This window comes from Propithecus coquereli, unplaced genomic scaffold (genome assembly GCF_000956105.1).
Source record: "Propithecus coquereli isolate 6110/MARCELLA unplaced genomic scaffold, Pcoq_1.0 Scaffold130, whole genome shotgun sequence".
NCBI classification, from domain to species: domain Eukaryota; kingdom Metazoa; phylum Chordata; class Mammalia; order Primates; family Indriidae; genus Propithecus; species Propithecus coquereli.
The window spans coordinates 5313959-5330281 of NW_012137192.1; the positions used below are offsets into that span (position 1 = coordinate 5313959).

Here is a 16323-nt window from a genome sequence, read left to right on the forward strand (position 1 = left end):
GGACAGAAACATTTCAGGAGTGATTTAATGAAGTCTTAAATTTGCATGTGCTATGAGAAAAAAAGGTTTCCATATTATATAACTCCAGCAGGCATCATTCTCATCCTCTTACCTGAGTGACTATAAGAAGCAGATGACATGTGAAGCCCATAACACCTGAGGGCTTCCAAAAGACTCCATCCATGAAATTGCCTGGCTTTACTGAATGGTACACTTGGGTCAGTGTACCATGTCCTGGTCTCTCACCTTACACTGAGCACAGTGACATACTACAAAACCAACATGGAGAGCAGGACTTAGGTTGCCCTTTCATTAAAAAAGCCTTTCTCTTGCTTTAATCAAGGGTTGTTAGAAGAAACAGTATATGAAGAACATCTCTACATTTTCTGTTGAATTGTCCACTGCATTATATAACATCTGTTTCATAAGCACCCACACAATAATTTAGTGCCATGCAAAAAGTCTCTCCTCTTACAGGCTGGTTTGTTTCCTTTCAACAAACAATGAGAATTATATAACCCTTTGTTTCCCACGTTTTTGTCTTGTCTTCCAGGAAGCACAAAGATAAATTTCATGCTTAATTAAAATAATGTTTGCCAAAGTTTCTGGTATATTTATCTCATCTCCTATTTTAATAGGTTTGTTGAACATGTCTTATAGTAAACTCTTTCAAATTTGTTCTTAAAGTAGGAAAAATATAAATTATGAATAGAATAAAGACATCTCCCTCTAGCCCAGTAAATGGCTAGAAACCAGAGAGTCAACCCAGAGTCCTGTGTTTCCTTTTGTCAATAACCTAGTTCTATCTGTTCAACCACCTTAATGAGTATTTTGTGTACTTTTCCTGTTCCCTACAGCCTTATTACACTGTCTTGGTCTAGCTGGTTTTATCATAAAAGCTTCTCTGTTCATCTCCCTGTCTTCAATCTCAACCCTCTCACAACCTGCCCTCATTCATTCATTTCCTCCATACTATCAGAAGTATTTCTAACACAAAACAGTATGCGTTTCACCTGGCTCAAAATTCCTCAATGACTCCCTATTATCTATAGAATAATACCTGAAGCCATTCATGTAACAGACAGGACTGAGTATGATCTGGTTGGTCACTCCCTATTCAGTTGACATTATCACAATCACTCTCTCAGTGACCCTCCAAAAACAGCTGCTCCTCCCTCAGGGTTGCCCACCTCAGTAAATGGCACCACCATTTAACCAGCTGTTCATACCCAAAACCTTGGAGTTATTCATGACTCTTCTTTCTGTCACATCCCACGTCCAAACCATGAGCAAATCATATCAGCTCCACTTTCACAATATACCCAAATGCAACCACCTTTCACCACCTCAAATGCCAGCACCTAGCATAAGTCACCATCGTCTGTCACCTGGACCACTGCAACAGCCTCCTAATTAGTTCTCTGATTCTGCCTTCACACCCCCTAAACTCTATTCTCTATACAGGAGCCACCAGTTATCCTTTTAAAATACAAATGAGATCATATCACTGCCAGACACAAAACCTTCCACTAGCCCCCCATAACACTTAGAATAGAGTCCACAGTTCCTGTCATTGCCTAGAAGGTCGCTCTTCTCCTTGCTAGGAATGCCCTCCCGCAAGTATTCACAGAGCTCAGGCCCTCATTTCATTACAGTCTCTGATCCAATATTCCTTCCTTAGAAGGTCCTCCTAAACCCCTATCACAGTAGTTCTCAACTGGGGGCATTCTGACCTGCTCAAGGGACATTCAACGATGTCTGCAGATATTTTTGGTTGTCACATGGGGGAACAGGGTATCTGCTGGCATCTAGTAGGTAGCAGCTAGGGATGCTGATAAACACTCTACAATGTACAGGACACACAACAAAGCCCCCACAACCAAGAATTATCCAGCCCAAGATGTCAATAGTGTCAAAGTTGAAAAGCTCTGTCCTCTCAAAAACAGCACCTCCATTGGTCTCCTAACTCTTACCCTGCTGTATTTTTTTCTTCGTAACTATCACTTTATTTTTTTCTTCATGATAACTATCACTATCACCTTCCCTCACTAGAACGCAAGCTCCATGAGGGCAGACTTTTGACTGATTTGTCCACGGCTATATACCTATAGCCTAGAAGAATGCCTGGTATATCACCAGTACTCAGTAATTATTTATTAAAAGTATAAATGGATAAATGATACTTCAACAAGCTGAACTATTTGCAGCCCTCGAAACACCCCAGATTCTCAAAGTCTTCTGTGCCACCAGCTATACAGATTTGTGAAACATCATGAAGTCTGAAGTTACTGTGCTTTGTTTGCTATAGAGTGCTGGTGCATACTAATGTTTATTCACACTTCCTACTTGGTAGAAAGTAGGCTAACATGCTCCTTGAAAGCAGACTCCATGCCTCACACTTCTCTGTGTATCTCACATCTCATTGGCAGATCACTACTCTGACCAGTCAAAGAGCCCTATGTTTCAGATTTAGGACTTGAGCCAAGAGAAGCTAATCCAGGCCTGTAATGTCTTAAGCATCCATAATCGGAGAGCTATATATCTTTACTCAAAATAAAACCATAATGTGTCATCATATCCAAAGCAATAAAACTGGTATAATAGCCTTCAAAATCAATATCCACCTACCTGCTTGCTTGGCTTCAATACAGGCAATATTTATTTCTTCTTTCAAATCCCAGTTTTCATTGGCTATAGCTTCCCCTACTTTAACAAATCTTCCAACTGCCAAGTTGACAGCTTGTCCTACACGCTGAATTGCTTGCAGAGTTTTATCAGACTTTTTGGTATTATCTTTATGATTAATAAGTGTGGTGATCTAAAAATAAAAGATAAAAGTAATTTACTTAAATTTTACTTCAATGCCTTTTTATTTTAAGCTGTATCACAAAAAAACAAGAAAATTAAGCCCAGCATACAGGACTAGCCCAATAGACTAAATCAATAGCTTCAGATGTTTCAACACAGAGACAACCAGTAAAGTATCCTGTATCATTCCTCATGACAATGTTTCCATTAATTACAACTCCAAGTTCACCTGAGGGCAGTTATCTGGGGCATACAGTTCCAGAGGCCCTCCAGATCTTTCGATAAATCTGAAAGACAGGAGAAAAGTAGGAAAGGATAGATCATTACATCTACAAAACCCACAGAAAACCAAAGTACTTCAGGGCCAGCTTCCTCTACTATGACTTGAGCTGCTGTGAGAGTAGAGACAGCATCTTCTACCCCTTGCATTCCACTCCATGGCCTACCATCGTGCATGGGTTGTACAAAATAGTACTTGTGCCATGCATGTTTACTGCATTAACTAGATACTTTAGAACAATCATCGTGATCTATGTTTTATACTTTGCTAAATTTTGTTGTACCAGACTCAAAGTAAACGAAATTTCAAAAGTTTTAACACTTGGTTCCAGGCCCTGAAATAAAATACAAAAGGCAACAAGTTCAGCTTGTTGAAACAAACACAAATCTTCAAGATATCTTAGAAAACTAGTACATAAACTATGCTGACATATAAAAATATTCATTAAAGAACGTGGCCTAAAAGACATAGATCCCAATCAGTACATGTATGCTGAGTATAACTTTGAAATAATGTATACAGTATATTTATAAAGACCACACACAGTAGGGAATTTAACAGAAGAGGAAGAGAATCACTTTCACTCTTCATGCAACTACTGTGTGCCAAGCACTTTATATGTTTAGGCATTAATAGTTTAGAATTAATAAAAAGGCCTAGGTTTGAGTCTTGACTTGGCCATTACTAGCTAAATGGTCTAAGAAAATTTATTTAATCTCTCTAAACTTACTCATCTACAATATTTTTTTCATCACATTTTGAATATCTATTAGATGCCAGGTCCTGAAGATGCATCAGTGAGCAAGACTAACACTATCCTGCCCCCATTAAGTTTACAGTATGGTAAAAAAGCAATAATTCAATCACATAAAATATATTTGTTGTATACTATCATATGCCAAATAAAATCCTAGGCAAGAACAAGAAAGAAAAAGCCATGTTCTCATGAAGCTAACACTCTAGTGAAGGAGGGGGTAAAACACACAATAATCACATAAATAGGTAAATAAAACAAAATCTTTAATGTGAATGCTATGCAAAATGTTAAAATAGGATAATGTGATATAAAGTATCTGTAGCTACCTGAAATTGAATGGTCTTCCACCTATGAACAAGTGATATTTACGCTGAGATCTAAATGATAGCAAGTAGCCAGGATGGCAAACATCAGGGGATAGAGAGCATTCTAGAGAGAAGAAACAGTTGGTTAAAAAAAAAATACAATAACAGAAAGCTCTTAGGAATAAGCCTGTCCTATTCAAGGAATGAGATAAGGCCAGAAGTGGTTAAAGCATAGTGGGCAAGATGGCAAGTGTCAAACCAACATCCAAGAGATGGGATAGGCAGGGGCCAGCCAAGGCTGTGCATTGGAGTAAGAACTTTATTCTATGTATTACAGAAAGCCACTGAAGCGTTTTTAAGTAGGAAAGTGGTACAATCTCTGTAGTGGTTTTCAAATGTGTCCACAAATTGTTTTATACTTCTCCCTTCAAGTGGGGGAAACTCATTTCTCTGCCCCTGAGAGTGAGTTGGACTTCATGACTCACTTCTAATGAAGAGAAAAATAGTAGAAGTAATGGAGTGCTTTTGAGGATAGACCATAGAACACATTGTGACTTCCATCTCGCTCATTCTCCCTCTCTCTGGGATCAATCGCAGTGGGAGAAAGCCAGATCTCATTTCATGGAGGGCACTCAAGCAACCTTATGGAAAACCCCACGATGTAAGAAACCAAGGCCTCCTGCCAACAGCCAGGAGAGTGAACCTGGGAGTGGATTCTCCAGCCCCAGTCAAGCCTTTGGATTACTGCAGGCCCAGACAAAAATCTTTCTTACAATTTCAAGAGAGACCTCACTCCAGAATCACGAGGTAAGTCACTCCAGAATTCATGACCCATAGAAACCATAAGATAAATGTTTGTTGTTTTAAGGCACTCAATTTGGGGTAATTTGCTCTGCATAAACTATAGTTAACTAATACAGATTTTGGTAGCTGGATCTGGGGTGATGCTGTACAAAACCTAAAATGTGAGAGTAGTTTTGAAATCCGGCAGTGGAAGGTGAATGAACTTTGAGGAGTGAGTAAAAGCTAGAAGTAGCAAAGAAACTTTGTAGAAGCATCATGACCTTTGAGGAAGTAGTCTTAGTCGGTTTGGGCTGCTATAACAAAATACCTTAGACTGGGTAATATATATACAACATAACTTTATTGCTTAAAGATTTGGATGCTGGAAGTCTAAGACCAAGGCACTATTTAGATTTGGTATCTGCTAAGGGCCCATTTCTCATGAATGACCTTCTATGTGCTCACATGACTCCCACAGCCCCTTTTATAAGGGCACTGATCCCATTCATGAGGGCTCCCTCATGACCTAATCACCTGCCAAAGGCCTCACCTCTTATTACCATCACTGTGGGGGTTAAGTTCCAACATACGGATTTTGGGGAGACAAGAACATTCAGGCCACAGTGGAAGCTATGGATGAAAGCTTAAAGCAAAGCAAGAAATATCTCATCGGAAACTGGAGAAAAGGGGATCCTTGTTATGTAGTGACAGTTAGTCACCCTCATTAATATGGAAAGGAGAAAATATACCTAAGGAACTGGGTGATCTAACTAAGGAGATTTCAAGGCAGATTTGGGGGTTCTACCTGGTTTCTTCTTGCTACGTACAACAAAATGTAAGAGAAGAGAGAGAAGTTAAAGGTGACGCTGTTAAACAAAAATAAGCCAGAACTTGATTGTTTTGAAAATTTCTTCTCCAGATAGCACACCATGCTAAAATCAAGATTAGCTTCCAGGCAAAAATAAAATCCAGGGCACTGTCAAAAGGTACAGTCTAAAGATGAAGCTAAGGGTATAACCTTAAAATCTTATTATACGATCTCTGAAAGATGCAAGGTGGTGCTTCAGTCAACCATACAGTTTAACAACAGACCTCCTAAGAAGTTTAAAGGGGTTGTCTCCCAGCAGGCCCAGCAGAAGCCCAAGTTAGAAGAAAGCATATCTCAAAGAAACTTGTGGGTATGTTTTTTGTCTAATGGAGTGAGTCCAATATAACTCACAGGAAACCAATAAAATTTTTAAGATAATCATGTTAACAGAAACACCACTAGCTTGGACTAAAACAGACAGATCAACACAAAATGAATGGAAACGTTTGTATCCCCAAACTCCCATAGGCAGAGAGCAAGCTGAGAAATCTATCCTGCTGTAAACATGAGCTACCTTTCCTGAAAAAGGATAACTCAGAGGGCAGTGTCAAGAGCCATGAAGAATTATTCCCAGGCCTTAATCAAGGAACTGTCAAACTGCCCAGGAGGACTTCAGAATGCTATAAACCAGTGGCTCCTACTTTTCCATTTTTGAAAAGAAGTATGTAGCAGTTATTCCACACTTCCTATTTTCCTATTTTTTGAACAGAAGGATCTATAGTGGTTATCCTACAGCTGAAAGGAGCTACACTTAAAGAACTACCACATACAAGAAGCCTCATTTCAACCAGATTTAGATTCCAGCGGATTTTGTGACTTTTGGGAAGGCTGAGGTGGAAAGAGGTTGTCTGAAGGTGGAAAGAAGGTAAACAATTAGTGGCCAGAGGTTGGAGTATGGTAGTTTTAAAATATGTCCACAAATTCTTTGCTATTCCTGCCTTTAAGAGGTGGAGTCTCATTCCCCTCTCCTTGAGTGCAAGCTGAATTTAGTCACTTACTTCTAACTAATAGAATAAAGCAGAAGTGACAGTATGCTACTTTTGAGGGCAAGTCATAAAGTCACCATAGTTTCTACCTTTCTTTCTAAGATTATTCACTCTAGGGGAAGCCAGTTCCCATGTCATGAAGACATCTGACCAGCCCAGTGGAAAGGCCCACATGATAAAAAACTGAAGCTTAACAGATCCAGAAGACCAAAGTAAGCTACTCCCAAATTCCTAACTCATAGAAACTGAGATAAATGTTTGTTTACATTATGTTTTGGAGTGATTTGTTATGTAGCAGTAAATAACAAACACAATCTCAAATGCATGTTTTTTAAAAGAACCTTCTAGCTATTAGGGAGAAGAGTAGATTCCTAGAGTGATAAAAGCAGAAACAGGGAGACCAGTTAGGAAGCTGCTGTAATAGTCCAGGCAGAAGATGATGCTGGCTTGAAATAAGGTGGCAATAGTAAATATGGGGAAAAAATGGACAAATTGAGGAATGTCTTGAATATGACTTGCTTGATGGATTAGATTGGTGGTGTCAAAAATGCCCCCTAAATTTGTGGTATGAGAAAGAGTGGACAGGCACGACACTAACATCTCTATGTGGCAGGAATATAAAAGTGTTTTACGTAAATGATCTAATTTAATCCTCACAATAATGTTAGGACATAGGTACTACTTAATCCCCTTTTTGCAGATAAGGAAATTGATATTAAAAGATGCTTATTTAAGGTCACACAGCTAATAAGTGGTGTGGTCAGGATTCAGATTCAGACAGTTTGACTCCAGAGACCATACTCTTAAACACTACCCTATAATGTCTCACAACAACCCAATGAAATAGGTACTATTGTCATCCCCATTTTACAAATGAGGAAATTGGACATCGAAAAGAATGGGAGAGTTAGGATTTACATCAGGATATTCTGACTGCAGAGCCTAGCCTCTTAACCACTTAGCCAGACAGCCTTCTCTGCCTTATGATGTTAATAAGAAGATTTAACGAAATGATGAAAGTATTGTGTTTAACACAGTACCCAGCTTATGGTAAGCATTCATAGGTTTATTATAATTAGCTCTCTTATTTAATCCTTAGGTATTATTAAAGATAAGAAAACTGAGGCTGAGTGAAATTATGTACTTGGCTCACACAGCTAATAAATGGCCTAGTTTAGAATTTGAACCCAGGTGTATCTGACACCAGAGCCCACCCAGCACTCTTTCCTTCACTGAAGGTTTTCAATCTTTATTATCTTTCTTAGAAGAGAGCAGAACCCTTTCCTCAAATTAAAATGTGCTTCCTAAAAGCCCATTATGTAGTTACATCAGAGTCATTACAGATAAATTTTGAGGATGACAGTGGGTCATGGTCCTGGGAAGCAGGGGCACAAATATGAATCCTGGAAGCTTAGTCCTTCTCTACACCTGATAGACCCGAGGGAATTCTTAGTATCACATGGAAAACAAAGAGCTTGACCACCACTCACTATTCTAAACTACCATCTTGGAAGAGATTCTGGAGTGAAAAGGAGGTTAAGTTCTTGTTATAGGTTGAATGTTTGTGTCTCTCCAAAATTCATGTGTTGAAATCCTAACCGCCAATATTATGTATTAGGAGGTGGGTCCTTTCGGAGGTGATTAGGTCATGAGGGTAGAGCCTTCATGAATGGGATCAGTGCCCCTTAAACGAGGCCTCAGAGAGCTCTCTCGCCGTTTTCCACCATGTGAGGACAGTGAGAAGACAGCCACTGTGAACCAGGAAGGTGGACCCTCACCAGACACAAAATCTACTGGCACCTTGATCTTGGACTGCCCAGCTCCAGAACTGTGAGGAATAAACTATTGTTTAAGCCACCTAGTCTAGGGTATAGCAAACTGAATAGACTAAGACAATTGTTTATTAAATGTTTTATTTATATAAAGTTTTAAATTTCCAATTGTAAAGAAAAGATCCTGCAATTAGGCTAAAATACCAACTATTGTTCAGTTCTAAAACACACATTTGGCTCTCACTACAAGCATCCTCCCCAGTGCATAATTAGGTGTGGCTGCCTTCCTCTTACTGGAAAGCTGTCTGGAAAATGTTCAATTCCAATACAGGTATGCCTTTAAAATTTTCATTTAGAGGAGCTAATTCATAAAATTCCTTATTAAAAGGCCTACTTACGTCCTAAAATTATTTTCAAATGTTTTAAAAGGTAAGTTCAAAAGTTATACATGTTGATTGTTAAAAAAAAGAAAAAAAGGAAAAGAAATGGGAATTATAGAAAAGCCTCAAAAAATAAAAATAACCTATAATCCCTACTACCCTGTGAGCATTTTGGCATAATTCTTTCTAGTCTTATTTTAAACATATACATACCTACACACACAGTTTTACAAAACTGAGATTAAACTTCAATTCCCTTACTGTGCAAAAAAATAAGACTAGCTAACATTTATTAAGCACAACAGTACACACACTAGCCTATGTATTTTACATGTATTAATTTATTTAATACTTACATCTCTAGTATTTAAGAGATACATACTCTTATTATCCTCATTTTACAGGTAAAGGACCAAGTCACAAAGCCGGAAAGTTGCTTCCACTCTTAATTACTACACTGCCTCTCTTATCTCCCAGGATTATGTTAAGGATCAAGGGAAAGATAACTAGTAAGAGTTCTTTGTAAATTATAATGTGTCAAATAAAATTTTATCTATTATTCTACAAAACTAGGAGGCATATTAAATTGGGTGTCCACAACTTGAAGTTGCCCTGACACCAGAGTCTAGAGAACGCCTGAATGAACCAGAAAAGAGGGCAGAGAAGGCATCCCATGGGGAAGAAAGAGGATCTGGTGTATTGAAGAACTCTCCCTGGAATAAAACAATAAGAACTAGGGCTTATTTGATACCTCCAAACAAAGGGTGTCGAGAAGTACAAATCACCAATAAAGTATATCCTAGCAGTTAAAAGCATGGACTCTGACATCACTCTGCCTGGGTTTGAATGCTGGCTCTGCCATGTGACCATGGGGCAAGTTATCTAACCTTCCTGTAACTCTTGTTCTCACCTGTGAAAACAGGGATAGTAACAGTATCCATCTCATAAGGTTATTGTGGGGAACAAATAAATTAGTAAATGTAAAGTACTTAGAATAGTGACTGGTATATAGCGAGCACTGCGTAATTCTTCAGTATTATTACACTGGTTAGATTTCTAGAATCTCTGTTCTTTCCTCATGATTGTGATATTGTTCTTATTTTTTAGAATAAATGACGGTATACCCTTGATTGAAAGACTTTCTTAGTTTACTTATTTTGTGGAGAGGCAAGAAAGCAAGTGAAGGAGGCTAGGAGAAAAAAAAAAAAGTAGTATCAACCCAGAAAAGAGAGCAAAGCCTAATTCCCTGGGACTTGTATAATCTAGGAGCTAGCCTGGGACAGAGAGTTCATCTCTGGGCTTAACTCATCAGTTATATATAATTCTCAGAATTATAAGAATTTACAAATCATCTAATCAACTATAGAAAATAATATAAAAGTAAACATATCAATCATGAGAGTATGTTTTCAAGAAGGCAGAAAGAAAGCAATTGCACTTACTTTAAAAACCAATTAGTCTGGATTTTGTTTTATCTTTGAAATTAAAATTACATATATACTCACATATACAAATCAGCGAAAAGCCCAGAGAGGGTCCCTTATCTATTCTCTTCATCCCCAACTTACTGAAACAAGGAGCCTGAAAAGGTTCCAGGACAATGCAGAGAAAAATGGGAAAATGAGATGAGCTACCTTAGACATTTGAAAGGTCTGTACAATGGTGAATGAAGGAAATCTATTACAGACAGGAAAGGACTAGTGGGTAGTAGAATAACATTCCACACTAGGGTGGAGTTCTGTGGCAGACAGCCTTCTTCCCTTCCCTGGATAAAAGCATTTTTAAGATTCGGAGTGGGAGTTTTGACAGGAAGCATAAAGTGATTGCTAAAGGAGGTGGGGAGTTGCTCTACAGAAAATGTACTTGGTTCTTAGCCCAGAGCTTTTCAAAAAATTGTCTGAATTATAAAATATACAAGATATGAGTATATATAATGTATATTAATACATGTAGTCACCACCAAGCTTAAGAGAACAATGCCAGTATCTCTGACAGCCAGTGTACCCTGTAGGCTCCTCCCTATCCATATCACCTCCCTCCCCTTTTCAGAAAAAAACCAGTGTCCTAATTTTGGGCTCATCACTCCCGTACTATAACTACTGCACATACAATGTAGCCCTAAATAATATTTGGTTTAGTTCTGTCTGGTTTTGAACTTTTATTTTTTCTCATTCAACATTATGCTTTTGGAACTCATCCACATTGATAATTATAGCCATGGTTCATTCATTTCACTGATATTACAGTATCTCATAGTAAGAACACAGCACAATTTATTTAAACATCCTACTGTTAAAAGCCATTTGAGGAAGAGGGTGAAACATCTGGGTAGTTTCTAGTTTGGGACCATTAGAAGAAAAAATGCTATCCACATTCCAATCCATTTCTCTAATACACATGCAGCAGGGGTTTCTCTAGGGGTATAGACTTAGGAGCGGAATTGCTGGGCCATAGGTAACACCTACCTTCAACTTTAATAGATTATACCAAACTGTTTCCCAAAATGGTTATACCACTGATACTCCCACCAGTTCCACACTCATCAACACTTGCTCTCATTGTGGTTTTAGCCTGTATTTCATTGATTTCTAATGAAGTTGAACATATTTTCACATATTTTTTAGTCATTTGTTTCCTCTTCTGTGAGATGACTATTTTCTTTTTTACCAATTTTAATGGCTAATTTTCTAATTTTTCATTCACTGGAGTCCTTTATTAATTCATATTCTATAAGAATCATTTGTTGGTTATTTGTGCTGCAATCATATTCTCCACTTTATGGCTTATCTTTTCATTTTTATAAGTCTTTTGATGAACAGAGGTTCTACATTTTAATGAAGTCAAATTTATCAATCTTTCCTTAGAGTTTGTACTTTTGGTGTATTAAGAAATCCTTTCCACCATGAGATGGTGAAGACATTGTCCTATTTTTTTTTCCTAAAAGTGTCATAAGTATTTACTTTCATACTGATATCCTTCATCCATCTGGAATTGATAATTTTTAACATAAGACAGAGATCCAATTTCATGTCTTTCTATTTAAACAATCAATTGTGCAAGCCTCATATTTTTAAGAAGTTTTTCCTTCCCCATTGACCAGCAATGCCAACTGTCATTTATTGAGTTTCCATATGTGTGTGGATCTGTTCCAGGGTTCTCTATTCTGTTTCACATGTCTATATTTTCATCCCTGTGCTTATACCCACATTGTCTTAACTACTATGGCTTCCTAATAAATCTTGAAATCTGGTAGAGCAAGTCAATCTACCTTGTTTCTCTTCTTCTAGCTATTCTTGGCCCTTTCTTCTTTCATATAAACTTGAAAATTATTTTCATCAAATTCTACCAAAAAATTTTGTTGAAATTTTCTCACATTAAATTTGATCAGTAGAGAAAACTGATATATCTATAATACCATTTCAACCTAGGCATGAACACAGTAGTTCTCTCTCATTTATATAGATCTGCTTTGGCTTTCCATAAAATTTTTAATTTCCTCCATGAAGTTTGGCATTTTCTTTGCTATAGATAGGTAGGATATAGATAGATAGATTCCTAGGAACCTCATATTTTGCTGTCATTGTTATTATAACTGGGGTTTTTAGGATCACTTTTTCTGTTGTTAATGTAGAAAAATGCAATTGACTTTAGTATCCTACATTTAGTGAACCTGCTAAACACTCTTTATTTTTATAATTTATTGTAGACTCTTTTGAGTTTTCTATGTAGATTATTATATCACAATGAGACTTTTGATTTTTCCTTTCCTATCTTTTCACCTTTTATTTCTTCTCCTTGTCTTATTGCAGTGACTAGGATTTCCAGTATAGTGTTGAATAGAAGCTATAGCGGACATCCTATTCATATTTCTGGTTTTAAAGGAAATTTTTTTTTAAATTTGACTGTTGCTATAATGTTAACTGTAAGTTTTCTGTAGATACTCTATCATGTTAAGGTAGTTTTTTTCTATTACTTGTTTGTTAAGTGCTTTTTTATCATGATTAGAAGCTGAATTTAATATTTTTTCTGTATCTATTGTTATGAACATCTATCTTTTCTAATCTGTGAATGCAGAAAACTATACACATTTTTCTAATAGTAACACAACCTTGAATTCCCAGAATAAGGCCACTAACCCAGGACTTTTCACTTGAAGACTTGGAAGAAGTTGAAGAGTTGGAAGAAGTTAGATGACACCAGAATAGAAACTATCTACTTTAAACTGTACAGTGCTAGTCCTACTTGTTTACCTGAAAACCCTGTCTCCCCCATGCCATTGTTCCTGACTCATCTGTGCCATCTCTGAGCTCTTAGAGTATTTATTATTGATGATGTTCATTTGATACTTTGCATGTGCTATTCTATACATGTCCTGTCTACTACCTAGAATACAAGCCCCTCAAAGAACAGCAACTAATAAGCACACAATAAATACTTGCTTAAAATGTTTAAAATATCCTTGTGGATGTGATGGTAAACATGAGCTGGATAATTACATAGCATCCTTAGAAAATGAGGCTTCTAGAAATATAAGTTTTCTTGAGAGCTGCTGTTTTAATCTCCTAACACTCACTGAAACTTTAAAATCATTCTAAATTGTACTCCACAGTTCCCTGCTTTGTTAACAGACTATGCTGACCATGACTTATAGATTTTTTGAATTAAGGATAATTTAACTTTTTCTTGTTGAGGACCGTCAATTATTAGGAATATCAGTTACAGTGTTGTGCTAGAGATATAGCTGTGGATACATAATGTGTGGGATGCAGAACCTCAGCTATTGCCCTGAACGAGTCTTTAACAGGGAGGAAAAAAAAAAAGGTAGGCATTTTTCCAATTTGGCATTGACTGCTAGTTAACTCTCAGCAGCGATTCATACTTTTCTTCCACCACTCTTCTATTCTCCCCACCTTCTTTTGCCCAAGAATTACATAAGGCAGAACTGTAGGACTGTGAAAAGTTACCATTTTAACCATGAAAAGTTACCATTTTCCTAGATTATAGCCTATTAGCTTGCTTTTTGGTTGCAGACTCTCTTTGTCTCTATACCTACTATTAGCTGACCTCATCACTACTTCTAATCTCTAGAGGGGACACAGCATATAGTGTAGCTAAGGGAATAGACTCTGGATCCAGGATACCTAGGTTCAAATACCAGTTTGGCACTTACAGGTGAAAACCCCTAATGACAAGTTACTTGACCTCATCATTCCCCAGTTTCCTCATCCATATCATGAGAATAAACATACATCTACCTCACAGGATTGTTATGAGAATTAAAGGAGTTAATATTTACAAAGTGCTTAGAACATGGCCTAGCACACAGAAAGCATTACATGGGTATTATCGAATAGATGGATAAAACAGTATCCACTTGAACTCCACCACTGTCTTATCTCCCTATCTCTTAAAACTGCTTCATTATTTCTCACTTTGGGTTGTGGTTGTACTGGTGGGGGTGGTCTTCTTTTCGGGGAGAAGGAGCAGTGCAGTCATTACCAAGGGATCGCAGCGTGCCTTCCCACTGCTCAGTGCCTCTACCAGACAGGGAGGAGAAGAGGGAGGGGAGGATCATGTACGTTCATCACTGCTCTATTAGCCATGAGAAGGTGAAGAAAATGGGGCTGTTTATTTCATCAGCATAACAGGAATCTAGGGACATGTGTGACTGCTGTTTTCAAATATTTTCAGGGCTGGGCTGGAGAAGAGGTGGCATTTAAAAATCTGTGGAACAGCTACAGGCTTCCCAACACTGAACATGTTTAAGCAGGGTATTGGTGGCCAGGTGTCAGGGTTGTTATAAGAAAGAATTTTTTAATTTAGAGTCAGACAACCTCCAAGATTCCTTCTACTTCCAAAATCTTGGCAATCCTAGTATGAGTCACTAAGACATACAACCTAGGTGTGAGTCACACATCGCCAACGCGCTCCTGAAGGCACAGAATTCTTCACTCCCCACAGTGCGTGGTACCTTACCACAGATCAAGGTGAGGAATTCTAGCCCTCAGGCTGCGTGTAACTCAGCTCAGAGCAACAAAAACTTTTCTGAAGCTAAGCGCCTCGGTGAGCCGATTAGCAAATACAATAACGCTTACATCCCAAATGGGACTTGGCAAAAAAGGTGCGCATCCGGATCAACCACCAGACAGTCCTTCACGTCACCCTTCTCAGAGGCCGGACAAAAGCAGACTGAAGAGAGCAGCAGGTCACGGGGAAGGGGCAGGGTGGCCGGGAGAAATGAGAGCTAGGCGAGCTGACACACGGGCAGGGAAAGGGACAAAGGCCTTGGGGACAGCACGCCGGGCTTGGAAGCTGCTAGGAATGCCCCGGCCCAGCAGGGCGGGCTCTGGACTAGGGATGCGAACGGGTGGCTGCAGCAGGTTAGGCAGCAGAGCCCTCAGTGCCAGCGGGGGGCCCCGCGGGGGACCGCTCTGCCTCCCGGAGCTGGGCTCTGCCATCCGCCCGCAGGGGCGGCCTCGCCCCGCCTGGGGCCACCGAAGCCGCTGCGCCGAGGCGGGTCCTGGGGACACAGGCCGGACAGCGCATCTGCCTGGCTCCCCGGCTCGGCCCCGCACCCACGCCCGCAGCCTTCCCTGCTGGTCAGCCCACGCAGCCTCGCCGCCAGATTTCGGATCGTCCAGTCTCTCGCCGCCCCGGTTGAGGCCCGTCCCCGAACCCCAGACAGGCGGTCGGACAAGCGACGCCGCAGTGCCGGCGCCGAATGTGGGGCAGCGGCTGCCTCCCGCCGGGTCGTGCGACCGGCCGCCGCCATCGCGGGCCGCGGCGGGAGGGCGACGAGGGGCCGCGCCGGACGCCGCTTTACCTGAGAAACCAGCGGCAGCAGCGTCTGCTCCACCGAGCGAGTTTTGATCTCCAGTCCCGAGTCGAAGGCGAAGCCCGACGGGCCGGAGCCACACACAGCTCCGGCGCCGCCAACGGCGGCAGGGCCGGGAGAGGCGGCCATGGTGCTCGGCTCGTCCCGCAGCCCGGACTCGGCGCCACTGCGAGCCCGCCGCCCGTCACCCAGCCTGCCCGCCGCGGCGGCAGCGGCGGTGCACCCGCGCCGCCCGAGGCCCCGCCCCCAAGGCCCCGCCCCCCCACAGCCTCTGTCCCGCCCCCGCGCTCCACTCTCGGGCCCACTAACCAGGTCCCTCCCCCGCAAGGCCCCGCCTCCTCCGACCCCATTCCCTGCCCCGCCCCTCTCTCTCCTGAGTCTCTTTTTGGGTGAGCTCCAAGCACTTCGCGCCCGGCTGGCAAGGAGAAACAAAACACCTGAGAGCCTCTCGCGGCCACGTGGCCTCTTACCTGGACGAGGACGACCGTTCCCAGTAAAGCTTCCCGTCCTCCCCATAGGTGACTCGTCCTAAATCAATTCTGAAATCCC

The 16323-nt window shown here is 40.4% G+C and overlaps 1 protein-coding gene across 1 annotated transcript in view; it reads right to left on the reverse strand.

Annotated features, from left to right (window-relative positions):
- CTNNAL1 (catenin (cadherin-associated protein), alpha-like 1) overlaps positions 1–15946 on the reverse strand; it is a 91997-nt gene extending 76051 nt beyond the window's left edge. Inside the window, 2 exon segments of the mRNA XM_012638525.1 lie at positions 2629–2818; positions 15763–15946. Of these exon segments, the coding sequence (XP_012493979.1) occupies positions 2629–2818; positions 15763–15903 (331 nt within the window). The 5' untranslated portion in view covers positions 15904–15946.
- Between the last annotated feature and the right edge of the window lie 377 nt (positions 15947–16323).